Genomic DNA, 12,967 nt, shown 5'->3' on the forward strand with positions numbered 1-12,967 from the left:
CTGTAATTTTGTTATATGATGATTTTATTAAGTGATTTTGATAGATATTGATTTTAGGACTAAGTTGTGAAAAGACTAAATATTAGGGTTTGGTATTAAATTCTATTTATCAAGGGCTGTATGATGGCCTAGAATATTTAGATAAATTTTCAATTGAGAAAAATTAGCTCATTTGATAAAATAATTAGTAAGGGACTAAATTGCAAAAATTGTAAAAGTTGGGGTAATTGTGTAATTTTAAAATTTAAGGGGTATTAAGTGTGAAGTGAATTGAAACTGAACTATATGCTAATGAATGGATAATCTTATATTTTAGATCAAGAGCCCGTAGGCAATCGTGAAAAAAAGAAATTAATAGAATAGTCCCTGAACTACTACAAATTTACAATTTAACCCAGGTAAGTTCGTATGGTTAAATTTTAATTTTTATATATTAAATTGATGATTGGTATTATGAATTTATTTATATCTATTGTTGAAAGCAAAATATATTGTTAAAATCATGAATTTGTATTGAACGCTCAAAACGAATGGAACGTGAGATTGAGTATAATAGTTCTGTGGCGAAAGATAGCAAAGGATGAATTGACGGAAAATTACCTAAGTAAACTGAGGTTCAGCATTTGTTGCTAAATTTCGTGTTTACTTTCCGTTTAGCTCTCACGAGCTTCTGTTAACTCATATGAGTTTCTGTTCAACCCTAATGGGTTTTCGTTCATCTCTTTTGAGCTTCAGTTTAACCCTTATGGGTTTCCATTTAGCTCTTGTGAGCTTTCGTTCAACCCTTATGGGTTTCCGTTTAGCATTTATGTGCTTCTGTTCAACCTTTAGGCTTTTGAAAATGATGTACTCATATTCGTAAGTCGTTCTCCGATTCGATGAGATTTGGTAAGTGACTTATGTGATTGAAATTGAAATATTTATTGTTTATCATTGATATTGATGTGAAAAAAGTGTATTCATTGATTTATGTTGGGATTGACAGGGAGAGTGCATGAATAATTTACTTATAAATTTGTATTTTAAGTTCGGTAAGAATTATGTTTAACCTATCGAACTTACTAAGCTTCATTAAGCTTACTTGTGTTGTTTATTGATCTTGTAGATTAATGTGAGGTTGGGAGATTGGATCAACACATCAAGTCATACTATCCAACTTAATTCGGTAGCTTTTGCAATGTATACTTTGGTTTATATGGCATGTATAAGGTTGGAATGGTTTTAAGTAAAGTTGGTTTGTGTAAATATTATTATTAGTTACTCTTTGTTTATATTTCCAATTAACTTATATAAGTATGGATTAATCATGCATGAGGTAAGTTTGAAATGGTTAAATGATGGTTAATTAAAAGGCATATTGAGGTTTGGTTGGAGCTAGTAAATTTAGTAAAATGTGCATATATGTGTATATGGATATTTGTCAAGTTTGATTATTTGAATATACGTGACGATATGTTAGGTATAAAACTTGGTTTTGGCTTGAATTGAAGGTCTTGTTGTGATTTGCGAGTGTGCAAATGGTTGTGCCTAGGTTGATACCAAGATTGGGTGAGAAAAGTGGCCTTAAAATGACCTATTTTCGTTCACACGGGCAGAGACACGGGTGTGTGTCTCAGTCATGTGTGACACATGGCCTATCACATGGGCGTGTGGTCTGGCCTTTTTTGAATAACTCCGTAAATATCTCTATTAAATATTTACAGACTCGATTTACAGAAACAGGATCCCGAAATCACCTTTTTTGACACTACTGGAAACTGGGTCGTTACATCTTCAATCAACCAAAATCAACCATCATTTAAAAGGAGATATAATCCAATACAAATCATTATAGTTATCAGATAAAGTCTTCAATGTCCAAATAAAATAGCCAACTTGATCCCCAGGTAAAATGATAAGGTTAGGATAAGGATAAACTTTCTATCTCCAAGTCGATCCATCATTTTTTTCCTTACTCTAATTCGATTAGCACCTTTAAAGATGAAACAAAAAAAATTCTAAGATCCCTTTGCTTATGGTAAAAACATATTTGAAGGCTCAAGTCAAAAACTCCAACATCTCACAACACTTAAGTTGTCCTAGAAGGCTTGTTTAAACAAATGTTTAAGCAGTTGTTTAACACAAGCTATGTTCAAATAGGTGTTTGAACAAATGTCGAATCATCAGCCTTGGACAGGCTTGGTCCTAACAATATCCCCTTTGAATCTTTGGCAAAACATAAGCAAATGATACATACTCTCCCTATCAAACATACTTGGAAAGTTCCTTCTAGTATGAGAAATCAGGGGGCACGTAGACTTTTCGTCTATGAAAAAAAACATGGCTATTCCACCATCGTATTGATGTCATATGGATGTCCAACACAAACATTCCATAGATATGCCTGGATGCATATGAGGTACATCAAAATACATAAAAAAAATTAGACACAGTCCTGACACGATTAAGATACCGATGTTAGAAAATCGACATAGGCAGACACAACGACTGGTTAACAAGTGGAGAAGAAGTCATCGCTTATTGAAGATGAAAAGATAAGTTGTCGCTATAGTAGCTAAAAAAATTACAATTTACCAGAGAAGAAAAATGTTGAAGATGATAAGGTTATCAATACACATTGTTTCATTAAACTAGGGGAAAGATCTTTATATATATAGACCACTACAACTTAACAAGTGTTCTACCTTTTCTTCTTATAAATAGATGGCATCGGTAGAGCTATAAACACAACTTTGAGATATTGTTATTTTGTTGAAAAATAGAGAGAATTTATTCTCAACTATTACATATATTTTTCCAGAATAATAATTCTATCTAATTCTATTAAGAAGAGAGAGTTTTCGTTTTTCCCCAAAAGGAGAGAGAACCTTTCCTAGTTCTGTGTTTGATTCAATTAGTTTGAGTCCACACTCGAATCAATTCGTGATATGAGAATAGCGAGCAAGATCGTTTGGTAGAAAGTTGGGAACAACGAATGTCCACCAAGTCAAAAACATAGGTACGAATTCAGTTAAGGTTTATTACTATAAATATCACAAACTGGGTCGAGTTTTAAAATTTTAATTTTTCACTATGCAAGAAAACCGTTTTCAAACCTAGATTTTTTTAACTGATGATAAGAAAAGTAGTAATAATTGAGTGACTAGTACCAAACTTAAAAGCATCCAATTTCCATTACATAAGGAAAAAAGAAAAGGAAAGGCCTTTAAAAGGCTAATTTTTGCATATATGCTAAAAAAATTTGAGAAAGTGTACTGAAATTTTTGAAATTTACCGATCTACACTGTTTTGGGAGAGAAAGAGGAAAGCACTTCTTACAGGGCACGTTTTCACAGATACGACAGTGAAAACGCGTTCTACAAGGCTTGCTTTCAGCCACGTCAATTGAAAACGCGTCCTACAAGACACGTTTAACTAAATATTGGTAATTTAGTTCTTTTGGTTAGATGGTTAAATGTTAGTGTTTTGTCATTTAAGTCTTGGGTTCGATTCCTCTATTACTCACATTTATATTTTTTATTTCATGTTGTTTTAAGCTTTTTTATTTTTAATTAATATCTTTAATACATTAGCTCTTTGGGTTAGATGGTTAGATGGTTAGATAATTGTGATTTCATCCTTGAATCGTAAGTTTGATTCCTTTTATAAGCATTTTATTATGCATTTTTATTTCATGTTGTTTTAATTTTTTAAAATTAATGTTTATAATTAATTAAAAAGATAAATTAAAAATAAAAAACTTGAAAATAATATATTTATTAATTATAAATAAAAACATTAATGTTTACATGATTATTAAAAAAATCAAACTTAAAACTTAAATATAAAGGGACATGAAATAAAAAATACAAATGTAAGGAGAGAAATCTAACTCACAACTAAGGGAAAAAAAACATTAACATTTACCCTTATGATAAAAAAAAAGATCTAAATTATCAATATTTAGTAACACAACGGTGAAAAGGCGACCTATAGATTTCAGCAGGCTTTATCAAAATAAATAAAAAATAAATAAAAAAAGTCAGCATATACATGTAAATCACCCACTTTAAAACCTGGTATTGTAATTTCAAAACCTGAAATTCCAGTGTATCCCTAACATAAGGGGGTGTTTGGCTTATTAAAGAAAGAAGAAGAAGAAGAAGAAGAAGCATTATCAGCGGGAAGAGGAAGGATTTTTTTATTCTTCTTGTATCTACTTTTATTTGTTAAAAGGGATTCCTATAAAAGCAAAGAATGAAGCTGAAACAACTAGAAACCCTCTTAGGCGATCTTCAACAATTCACTACCCCAAAGGTCTTCTATTCCGTTTGTTTCATTCCCCCAAAAAGAAACCCGAAATTTGTTAATATGGAAGTAGTTATCGAATCTGCTTGTGGTGGGTTCTGTTTTATTCAATGCAGGTGGAGCTGGAACAGTACCCAACTGGACCTCATATCGCTTCTCGCTTGCTTTACACTGTATGCAGTCATCTTCTTTTATTTCCCCTATTCACGTGCTAATGACTAGTTGGGTAGTATTGAGCTTTTTCTTCCTTGTTTCTTGTTTTTGGGTTTTTCTTTCTTTAGGCTGAGAATTCATTTGATGATATTAGCAACAAAGTGGTCGCAGATTTTGGTTGTGGATGTGGCACTCTAGGTGCTGCTGCTGCTCTCTTGGGCGCTGAGTAAGTAAACCCTTTTCTCTCATTGTTTCTTCCCTTGTCTTTGTTAATTCCTTGATCTGAATTCGAGAAAAAGAACAAAGAAGAAAACTATCCGTATTTGTTTAATGTGGGCGTTTTGTTGCGTGGAATAGGCAGGTTATTGGCATTGATATTGATCCTCAATCTCTTGAAATAGCTTCAATGAATGCAGAAGATCTTGAGGTGCTCTCCTCTTTATTGATTTTGATGTAGTAGTAAAGTCTAGAGCTTGTATTGGCCCGAGTCACAAAATTCTGACATCTTTTTCTCCTTTACCTGTCTCTCTATGCTATTCACTTTTGATATCACCTAGTTAATTTCATTATTTGCTTAGTAATTTACATGTTTTATGATATCTTCCCTGTGTTGCTTTCTTAATTGAACTGCAGTTGGACATAGATTTTGTTCAATGTGACATCAGTAACCTAGGATGGAGAGGTAATAGTTCCTTCCCCTCTCTTTTCCTCTCTATCCCTCAGTGTCTCCGGAGCTGAAGCATAATCACTATACTTGATTCTTCCTGGAAAATATTACCAGTCATTCTAATAATGATATGGAAAAGCTATCCTCTTTAAGCTATAGAATCTATGGTTAGGTTGCAGACAGCAGTGTTTCTCTGGCATGGAGGAATTTTTTGGATAATCAAATATATAGGAAGTGTATAGCTAGTCATTTTCATGCCTAGATTTATAGGGACATGGCATTACGATAATTCAATTTTTTTCTTCTTTGACTTCAATAAATTTTCACATGGAAGATGCAATAAATTGAATGTATCTGTTACTTTCTGGCCATTATCTCATGTATACTGAATCAATCAAGAGAAAGATAGTTGGAAAGTTATAAGTATAAAATAGCATGTATGTTCTATAGACTGTTTCTTAATCTTAAGTTGTGACTTCTTTCTTCATCTTATGGTTTCACTCCATGTTTAGGTCAAATTGTTGATACTGTTGTGATGAATCCTCCATTTGGAACTCGAAAGAAGGGTATTGACATGGATTTTCTATTTGTGGCATTGAAGGTAAAGCTAGTGACAATCAAGATTTTTCAGTCCACCTTTTTATTTTGGATCTAATAGGCATATTGTCCACATCGTGTTGTGTCAGGTAGCTTCTCTAGCTGTTTATTCCTTGCATAAGACCTCAACAAGAGATGTAAGTAATTTGCTTTGAAGTTTCTACTAGTTGAATAGGAATATATTAGTAATGCTTGCTGTGCCCTTGATTTATTTTCTGTAAGTGTCGGATTTAAAGCTAAAATAGCAAATTAATTATTCATTAACTTTGACAAAGATTTCTTCTCTGCTATTTCATGTATTAGTTAGTCTATCTTTTTGTATGTACTCAATAGTTTCCTCTACCCTATGGAGTCCACAGTAATCAACTTATCTTCGAGAAATTAGTATTTTGCTCATAATTATCTTCAATTGATTATGGTTATACTATCAAAACTGTCTTTTCTACTTATGTATATGTGCTTGCTAATTAGCGACATTATTCATTTGGTTCAAATGTAATATCTCATGGATTTGTCTCATGTTGTCTATTTCTTCTATGCCAATGCATATCAGTTGCATGTTCTGTTTGCATAAGGATTTTAACATGACTAAGAATTGTGATAATTTATCTTTTCTCCACTGTAGTATATCAAAAGGACCGCCTTGAGGGACTTAAATGCTAGCAGCGCTGAGGTCTTGTGTGAGGTGGGTAAAACTAGCTTCTCAATCTGATTACATTTCTCTTATGAACCATAAAATGCTGTCACCGTGCATAAACATTCTCAGAGGAGATTATTTGGATGGCTTGCCGATAAGCTGTGGGAATGGTCTGGGGTTGGGCATGTGTGTGTGTGTTTTTTTTCCTTTTTCTTTAATGCTGCCAAATTGCTGTTACTTTATTTTTCAGTAAATGTTTGCCTTATTGCTGTTATTTGTCTTCTCTTATCCCAATCTCACTCCCCCAATCTATCTCCAGCTCCGTTTTGATGTTCCTCAACTATACAAGTTTCACAAGAAAAAGGAGGTAGATATTGCTGTAGATCTATGGCGATTTGTACCTAAAAGGAGTCGGGTAAAGGACAATTAGCTGCCGAAGTGCACTTCGAGACCATGCATGAAGCACATATCACGTGGTTAAACATTCGTAAAGAACGATCCTCTTTCTGACTGCCATCTAGGTTGGGGTCACTGTTGTGGTTGATTAGGGTGAAACAGATTCAAAGATGCAACTTAGATTATAGTTGACGATAACGCCCTACGACCCTTGTTTATTTTTTGTTAGTATGAAACACACGATCAAATCTCTATGTATCAGATGCTTTGATAACCTGGGAAGTTTTAGATACTTTGTTCTCGCATGTCTTTGACGATTTTGTTTGGATTTTTTTTTTTGCCTGGGATGATATGGGTATGTCTCCAATGCAAGTTTGGACACCCTATAATGCATGTTAATTTGGGCATGCGTCCAACGTGTGTTTTAAGACCTAAAAGCATGTTTGATACGAACTCATTTATTATATTATATGTCATGTTGAGTTGAGAGTAAATAATTTTGACATAAGTACTCTTAGAAACAATGAAAAATTCGTGTAAAATAGAATAACAGACCAGCTTTTTAGCTAATTTAATAATTCCTCGCTTATCTCAGTATTTCCATTTTGCACAAATAAACTGAAGAAACAGTTCTCAACTTACAAAATCAAACAGTAAGCTTTAAGGGCCAATTAAAGCATACAATGAAGGCCACTACAAAAAAGAATCAAGTTATTCTCTCGTCCAAAATTAGTTCCTACCTCCATTACTCCCACTGGAAGCTCCTTTCTCATGCTTCAGTTACCTGTTTTGGTATCTTCAGTTGTCTCTCCAAGTGTAAATCGAACAAACCTTCGGACTTTTATGTTCTCTCCAAGTGCTGCAACAGTTTGCTTTACCAAGTCTTTAACCAGCAGACTGTCATCCTTAATGAAGGGTTGTTCCAAAAGGGCAAGCTCTCCAAGCCTCTTTGAAACTCTGCCTTCCACTATTTTCTCTCTAATGTTCTCTGGTTTAGATGCGAGATCATCTCTTTGCATCTCCAGCTCTTTTTCTTTACTCACGATACTCTCTGGAATGTCTTCAATGGATACAAACTGCACTTGTGGACTGGCCACAACTTGCATTGCTAGGTCATCAACCAACTCCTTGAACTTTTCACTTCTACCAACAAAGTCGGTCTCACAGTTGACTTCAATTAGTACACCAATCCTCGAGTCATGAATGTAGGAACCAATTCTGCCTTCAGCAGCGAGCCGGCTGGATTTCTTGTCAGCAGTTGATAGGCCCTTCTTTCTAAGGTATTCCTGAGCCTTCTCAAGATCACCTCCGGTTTCAGACAGAGCTTTCTTGCAGTCCATCATCCCGGCTCCTGTTTCTTCACGTAGTTGTTTAACAAGTGCGGCAGAGACAGCTGGTTTTGGTCTGCAAAGAGAAATGGGTGTATATAAACAACCTAAAGAAATGATAATGGATTGGTAACAAATGAGAACCATGGAAAACAGCAACTTACTTCTCATCAGTTTCCTTGACTTCCACTGAAGTTGATTGCTCTTTTCCAGCGGTAGTAACGGGTTTTGTGGCAGTTTGGGCAGCCACTTCAGCAGCAAAATCCTGACTTTTCTTCTCCAGCCCCTCTCCAAGATTGAACCTCACAAATCTTTTCACTTTTATGTTCTCTCCAATGGTTGCAATAGTCTGCTTTACCCAATCTTTCACCACCATCTTGTCATTCTTAATGTAGGGTTGCTCAAGTAAAGCCAACTCGTCAATTCTCTTCTGTATCCGTCCTTCAACAATCTTTGATCTAATCTGTTCCGGTTTAGATAAGAGATCTTCCTTTTGCATCTCTATTTCTCTTTCTTTGTTTACAATCTCCTCAGGAACATCTTCTGGAACAAGATATTGTACTTGAGGGCAAGCAGCAACCTGCATGGCTAGATCATCAACAAGCTCCTTAAAAATGTCACCCCGTGAGACGAAATCTGTCTCGCAGTTAACCTCTACTAGGATACCAATCCTGCTATCGTGAATGTAAGAACCTATTCTTCCTTCAGCAGTGACTCGGCTAGATTTTTTTTCCGCACTTGCCAAGCCTTTCTTGCGGAGAAACTCCTGAGCTTTAACAATATCCCCTCCAGTCTCTGCAAGTGCTTTCTTGCAATCCATCATTCCCGCTCCGGTTTCTTCACGGAGCTGCTTTACTAGAGCCGGTGATATAGTTGCTGCTGTTAATGCATATGAATCAATAACAGAGGAATACATAATGTCTCAAAAATATAAATATCATGAATGCCTCAACACAGACATCCCCATCAATCAAAATTGAATGTTGTATTTGACTTGGCATAATATTTTATTATAAGTGTTTGACTTTGGGGTTCTTATAAATCAAGTGGTTATCTCATATCATTTAAGTATATATTCATACTGAAAAGTACAGACAAACAACACAATTTTACAGCTTTAAAGTTTCCATTTTGGATTAGAGCTTAACTCAAAGTTTATTAGATGCATTTAATATGTAGAAAATTGTCAAAATGAAAGTATAAACCTGTAGTCACATTTTCCTTGGACATAGAGCCATTTGAATCAGTAACCTCGTCGTTCTTTTGAGGTGCAGAGTCTGCTTCTTCAACTTCAGAAGTAGAAGGAATTTCATCCTTAGAAACTGGTGTCTCTATTTGCACTTCATCCTTGGTATCCTTGGGTTGATTTTCTACTTCTTCAACTGCTTCACTTCCTGAAGACTTAATCAGATCATCAGCTGATTCTTGAGGTGGATCAGGACTTGCCTCGTTTTCCACTGTATCTGCGCAAAATCAGCAATAAGAAATAGTAATACATAGATGTAAAACAAAATGAACTAAGAAAACATATCCTCAATTACTCTTTAACTCTTTTTTTTCCACATAGAACCGTTGCTTAGTTAGAAACGACAACTTTATGACATGTGACAAGTCATCTATTGCATTAAAAACTTACTCCTCAAACATTGACAAAAGAAAGAAGGAAATGAACTAATGAAGTTGATATGTGTCAACTCTAAAGTGGTTCAAGAGAAAAAAAGTACATTATAAAAGGTTATTTTTCACTCAGCAACTATTCATTCAATAGAACTTCTGAGTTGTATCCCTCTTAGAAAAGAAACAGTCTAACAATAGATTTTTTGCCCTCATTAATATTGCAGAAATCAGACAGTAATTACATGTCTGTTTGTCATGTGTATGTACGCAAAACCACAGATACTTTGTTTGCAATTATCATTTTGTGCAGAATAATGAAAATAGGGTATGAATTTCTCACAGAATAGGATTGCTAGCAGTGTAATGGTTATCTACCTTCGGCATCTTTGGGATCAGTAACATCTGGTTGTACAACTGAACTGGCAACATTGCCATTTTCATCCGGAACAGCTCCAATTTCTTCTTCTTGAACAGATGCAGCAGAGGGAGTTTTATCCTCAGCTAGAGGTGTTTCTGCCTGCTCTTCAGGAATACTTCCGATTTCTTCCTCCTGAACTGATGCAGCAACCGATGTTTCATCCTCAGCTAGGGGAGCTTCCTCTTGTACTACATCTTTTTGTGTAGACTCTTCATCAACTGAATATTCGGAAGTCACTTGGTCAACTACTTCTCCAGATGATCCAGCTATTTCATCACTTTCCACCACACCCGCCAAAGGAACTTGTCCACCACTTTCAGGAGACAACTCTTCAAAACTGTCATCTGTTTCCTTCTCTGCAGTTTCCTCATCCTTGTTCGCAATCTCAGCTATTGCATCTGTTTCCTTTACCACTGTTTCATCCACTGCAGTAGAGACAGTGGTTGTCTCCACATTAGCTGCCGGTTGAACCTCTACTTTCTCTGCCTTTTCTCTCTGATCCAAAAATGCAGCAATCTCCTTATTCTTACGGAAAGCCAGCATAAAGGGATTTGTTGCAGCGTACACCACACCTTGGCTAAGCTGTGAGTCCAATTTGTCATCATCCTCTTCTTTCTTCATTGTCAAGGTTACCTGTCCCCTTGTAATGCGCAGCACATGAACTTTGACTTCTTGGCCAATTTGCAGTGATGAGTTCCCCATCATGCTCATAAGTCCGTCATCAGCTTCTTCTGATTGGGGCAAGAATCCTTCTTCCCCCTCAGGGAGAGATATGAAAGCACCAGACCTAGTTAAATTCTTTACCGTGCCATCTAGTTCTTGTCCCTTGACGAATTTTGAGCTTTTGAAATCTTTTTTGAGCTGGACTTTGAAGCATTCTTCCTGGAAGACCTTGCCTTATCAGTACTGGCAGGACCATCTTTCCGTGGCAGGCGCTTACTAGCATCATCATTTTCACGCATGGAAAGAGATATCCTCCCACTCTCAGTGTTTACTTCAACTAACCTCACCTGCACCTCTTGTCCAACAGAAACAACACTTGCAACATCCTTAACAAAGCTGTTGCTCAACCTGGAAACATGCACCAGTCCATCTGTGAAAGCTCCAAAATCAACAAAAGCACCAAATGGTTGGATTGATCTTACTTTCCCAGTAAACATTGCACCAGGAATAAGCTCCTCATTCTTTACAGGTGGCATCTCACTTTTCCTAACAGGTCTTGCTCGTTTTGATTGAGTTGGAGGAGTAGAATCTGGTTGGCTAGTCGTATCTTCACTTGTTTCAACTGCATCTGAAGGTATTTCGGATCCTCCACTGGAAACTTTTGTCACAGACGAATCGGATTCCTCCACTGCCACATCAGTCCCTGCGGTTGATAAACAAATTCCCAGTTTTCCATGTAAGGCATACCCTGTTCCGTATTTTCGAAATGAAGTAACAGAGGTTGATAGAGGTAGGATGAATCTCTGAGAGGGTAAAGCATATCTCGTGTGTTTCCTTGATGAACTGCATCTTGTCAAACTAGTGTTCTTCCTTACTGTACAGGCAGCTCCAGGGATGAATGTAATGTTGCTAACAGAACATGGGATCACAGGAGTCATATTGACTAGATTGAAAAGCGAAAATTACAGTCTACACTAAAATAGATTTTTCATCTGTATCTTCACCTGAAAGAACATGAATGATACGCTCAAAAACATAAATTTCCCAAGTTCGCAAGAAGGCATGAGATGTCCTAGAAACAGTCATACTCAAACCAATTTCACTAACATCGTCTATAAATACAGAAAGAAACTGTAATTTAGTTCACCAAGCAGATATTTCAATCCCAGGCATTATTCCGGTGATTAAGTTTTTCATGCAAATCTAATTTTCATGTTCAACCAAGGGCGTTATACAACAGGCATACTTGGTTGTACCTGTTTATTAGCTATTTTCCATAAATTCATTCCTGAAATTAAAGACTGATTTAGATGATAATCTACCTTGTTTGTCCTAGATATTTCACAAAGCATTAGGACTTGGGGAGTTCATATTTCAAATTCTCAAATAGGCATGTTTTGTGCCTATTTGGCCTATATTAAAAATTCAGAGCCGCAACACACAGATAACTCTTTCATATAAAAGTTCTAGCAACTGGGAAAAATCTCTACCTTCAGATAAAAACATCAACTACAAACAGAAATAGATTTAACAATTTTTCCTTCTTTTCCTTCAAAAGGGGAAAGAAACAATATCCAAACTATAACATTGTCCATTTGAATAAGATTCTATGAAGTAGCAGCACCTATCAATGAGCAATTCTTATAAAGTTCATTATGAACCAATAAAACACTTGGATGAAAACAAACCATAATTCTAGCTTAATATAATAGATGAGTTCCGTATTAAAATTTCATTTCTTCACTGTTTTTGGTCTTTATTATGTTTTAAATAAATGGATTGTCTAATACACATTATTGTCACCATTATAAGTAATAGAATTTTTCACTCACAAAATAAAAGCCAACATTTCAATCCCAATAAACTAAACAAGCAAAGCAGATTCATTACCAAAACACCATAAAAATCCATACTTCACATAACTCTGGCTAAAGAGAACCAAAACTGGGAAAAATTAACAACAACCCAATATCAGTAAGTGGCAGAAAAACAAAAAGTTAACTTCAAAAACAATGACCCGTTAGCTTATGACCAATTAAAAAACTATACCTATTTGAGAGATAAAGCTTACTATCAGAGAAAAACCCAAGGTGTTGTTTGGTGATAGAGGCTATTCATCATATGAGAAGAACGAAAGGTGGGGCTTTAAATCCTTATCTTCGGCTTTCTTCATGGATATATAAAATTAAAATAAAAAATTGAAA

General features: G+C 35.5%; 2 protein-coding genes across 2 annotated transcripts; one reads left to right on the forward strand and one right to left on the reverse strand.

Moving 5' to 3' along the window:
• The first annotated feature begins 4,039 nt into the window (after nucleotides 1–4,039).
• On the forward strand, nucleotides 4,040–7,029 carry LOC107901257 (rRNA N6-adenosine-methyltransferase METTL5). Its single transcript, XM_016827186.2, has 9 exons — nucleotides 4,040–4,296; nucleotides 4,404–4,460; nucleotides 4,569–4,666; nucleotides 4,798–4,867; nucleotides 5,074–5,122; nucleotides 5,620–5,708; nucleotides 5,794–5,841; nucleotides 6,330–6,389; nucleotides 6,661–7,029. The coding sequence occupies exons 1-9, from the start codon at nucleotides 4,237–4,239 to the stop codon at nucleotides 6,769–6,771; spliced, it is 642 nt and encodes a 213-aa protein (XP_016682675.1). The 5' UTR covers nucleotides 4,040–4,236; the 3' UTR covers nucleotides 6,772–7,029.
• A 245-nt stretch (nucleotides 7,030–7,274) lies between these two features.
• LOC107901256 (polyprotein of EF-Ts, chloroplastic) lies at nucleotides 7,275–12,967 on the reverse strand. The gene is given in 6 exon segments (XM_016827182.2): nucleotides 7,275–8,141; nucleotides 8,230–8,944; nucleotides 9,271–9,528; nucleotides 10,058–10,966; nucleotides 10,969–11,767; nucleotides 12,813–12,967. Coding segments are annotated over 5 exon segments (3,243 nt in total). The 5' UTR covers nucleotides 11,702–11,767; nucleotides 12,813–12,967; the 3' UTR covers nucleotides 7,275–7,513.

The sequence above is a fragment of the Gossypium hirsutum genome, chromosome D06 (genome assembly GCF_007990345.1).
Source record: "Gossypium hirsutum isolate 1008001.06 chromosome D06, Gossypium_hirsutum_v2.1, whole genome shotgun sequence".
Lineage (NCBI taxonomy): Eukaryota > Viridiplantae > Streptophyta > Magnoliopsida > Malvales > Malvaceae > Gossypium > Gossypium hirsutum.

Coding starts and splice junctions, on each gene's coding strand:
- LOC107901257 (XM_016827186.2), top strand. CDS start 4,237: ATGAAGCTGAAACAACTAGAAACCCTCTTAGGCGATCTTCAACAATTC. Junction 5,123..5,619: donor CAGTAACCTAGGATGGAGAG/GTAATAGTTCCT, acceptor CTCCATGTTTAG/GTCAAATTGTTGATACTGTT. Junction 5,842..6,329: donor ATAAGACCTCAACAAGAGAT/GTAAGTAATTTG, acceptor TCTCCACTGTAG/TATATCAAAAGGACCGCCTT.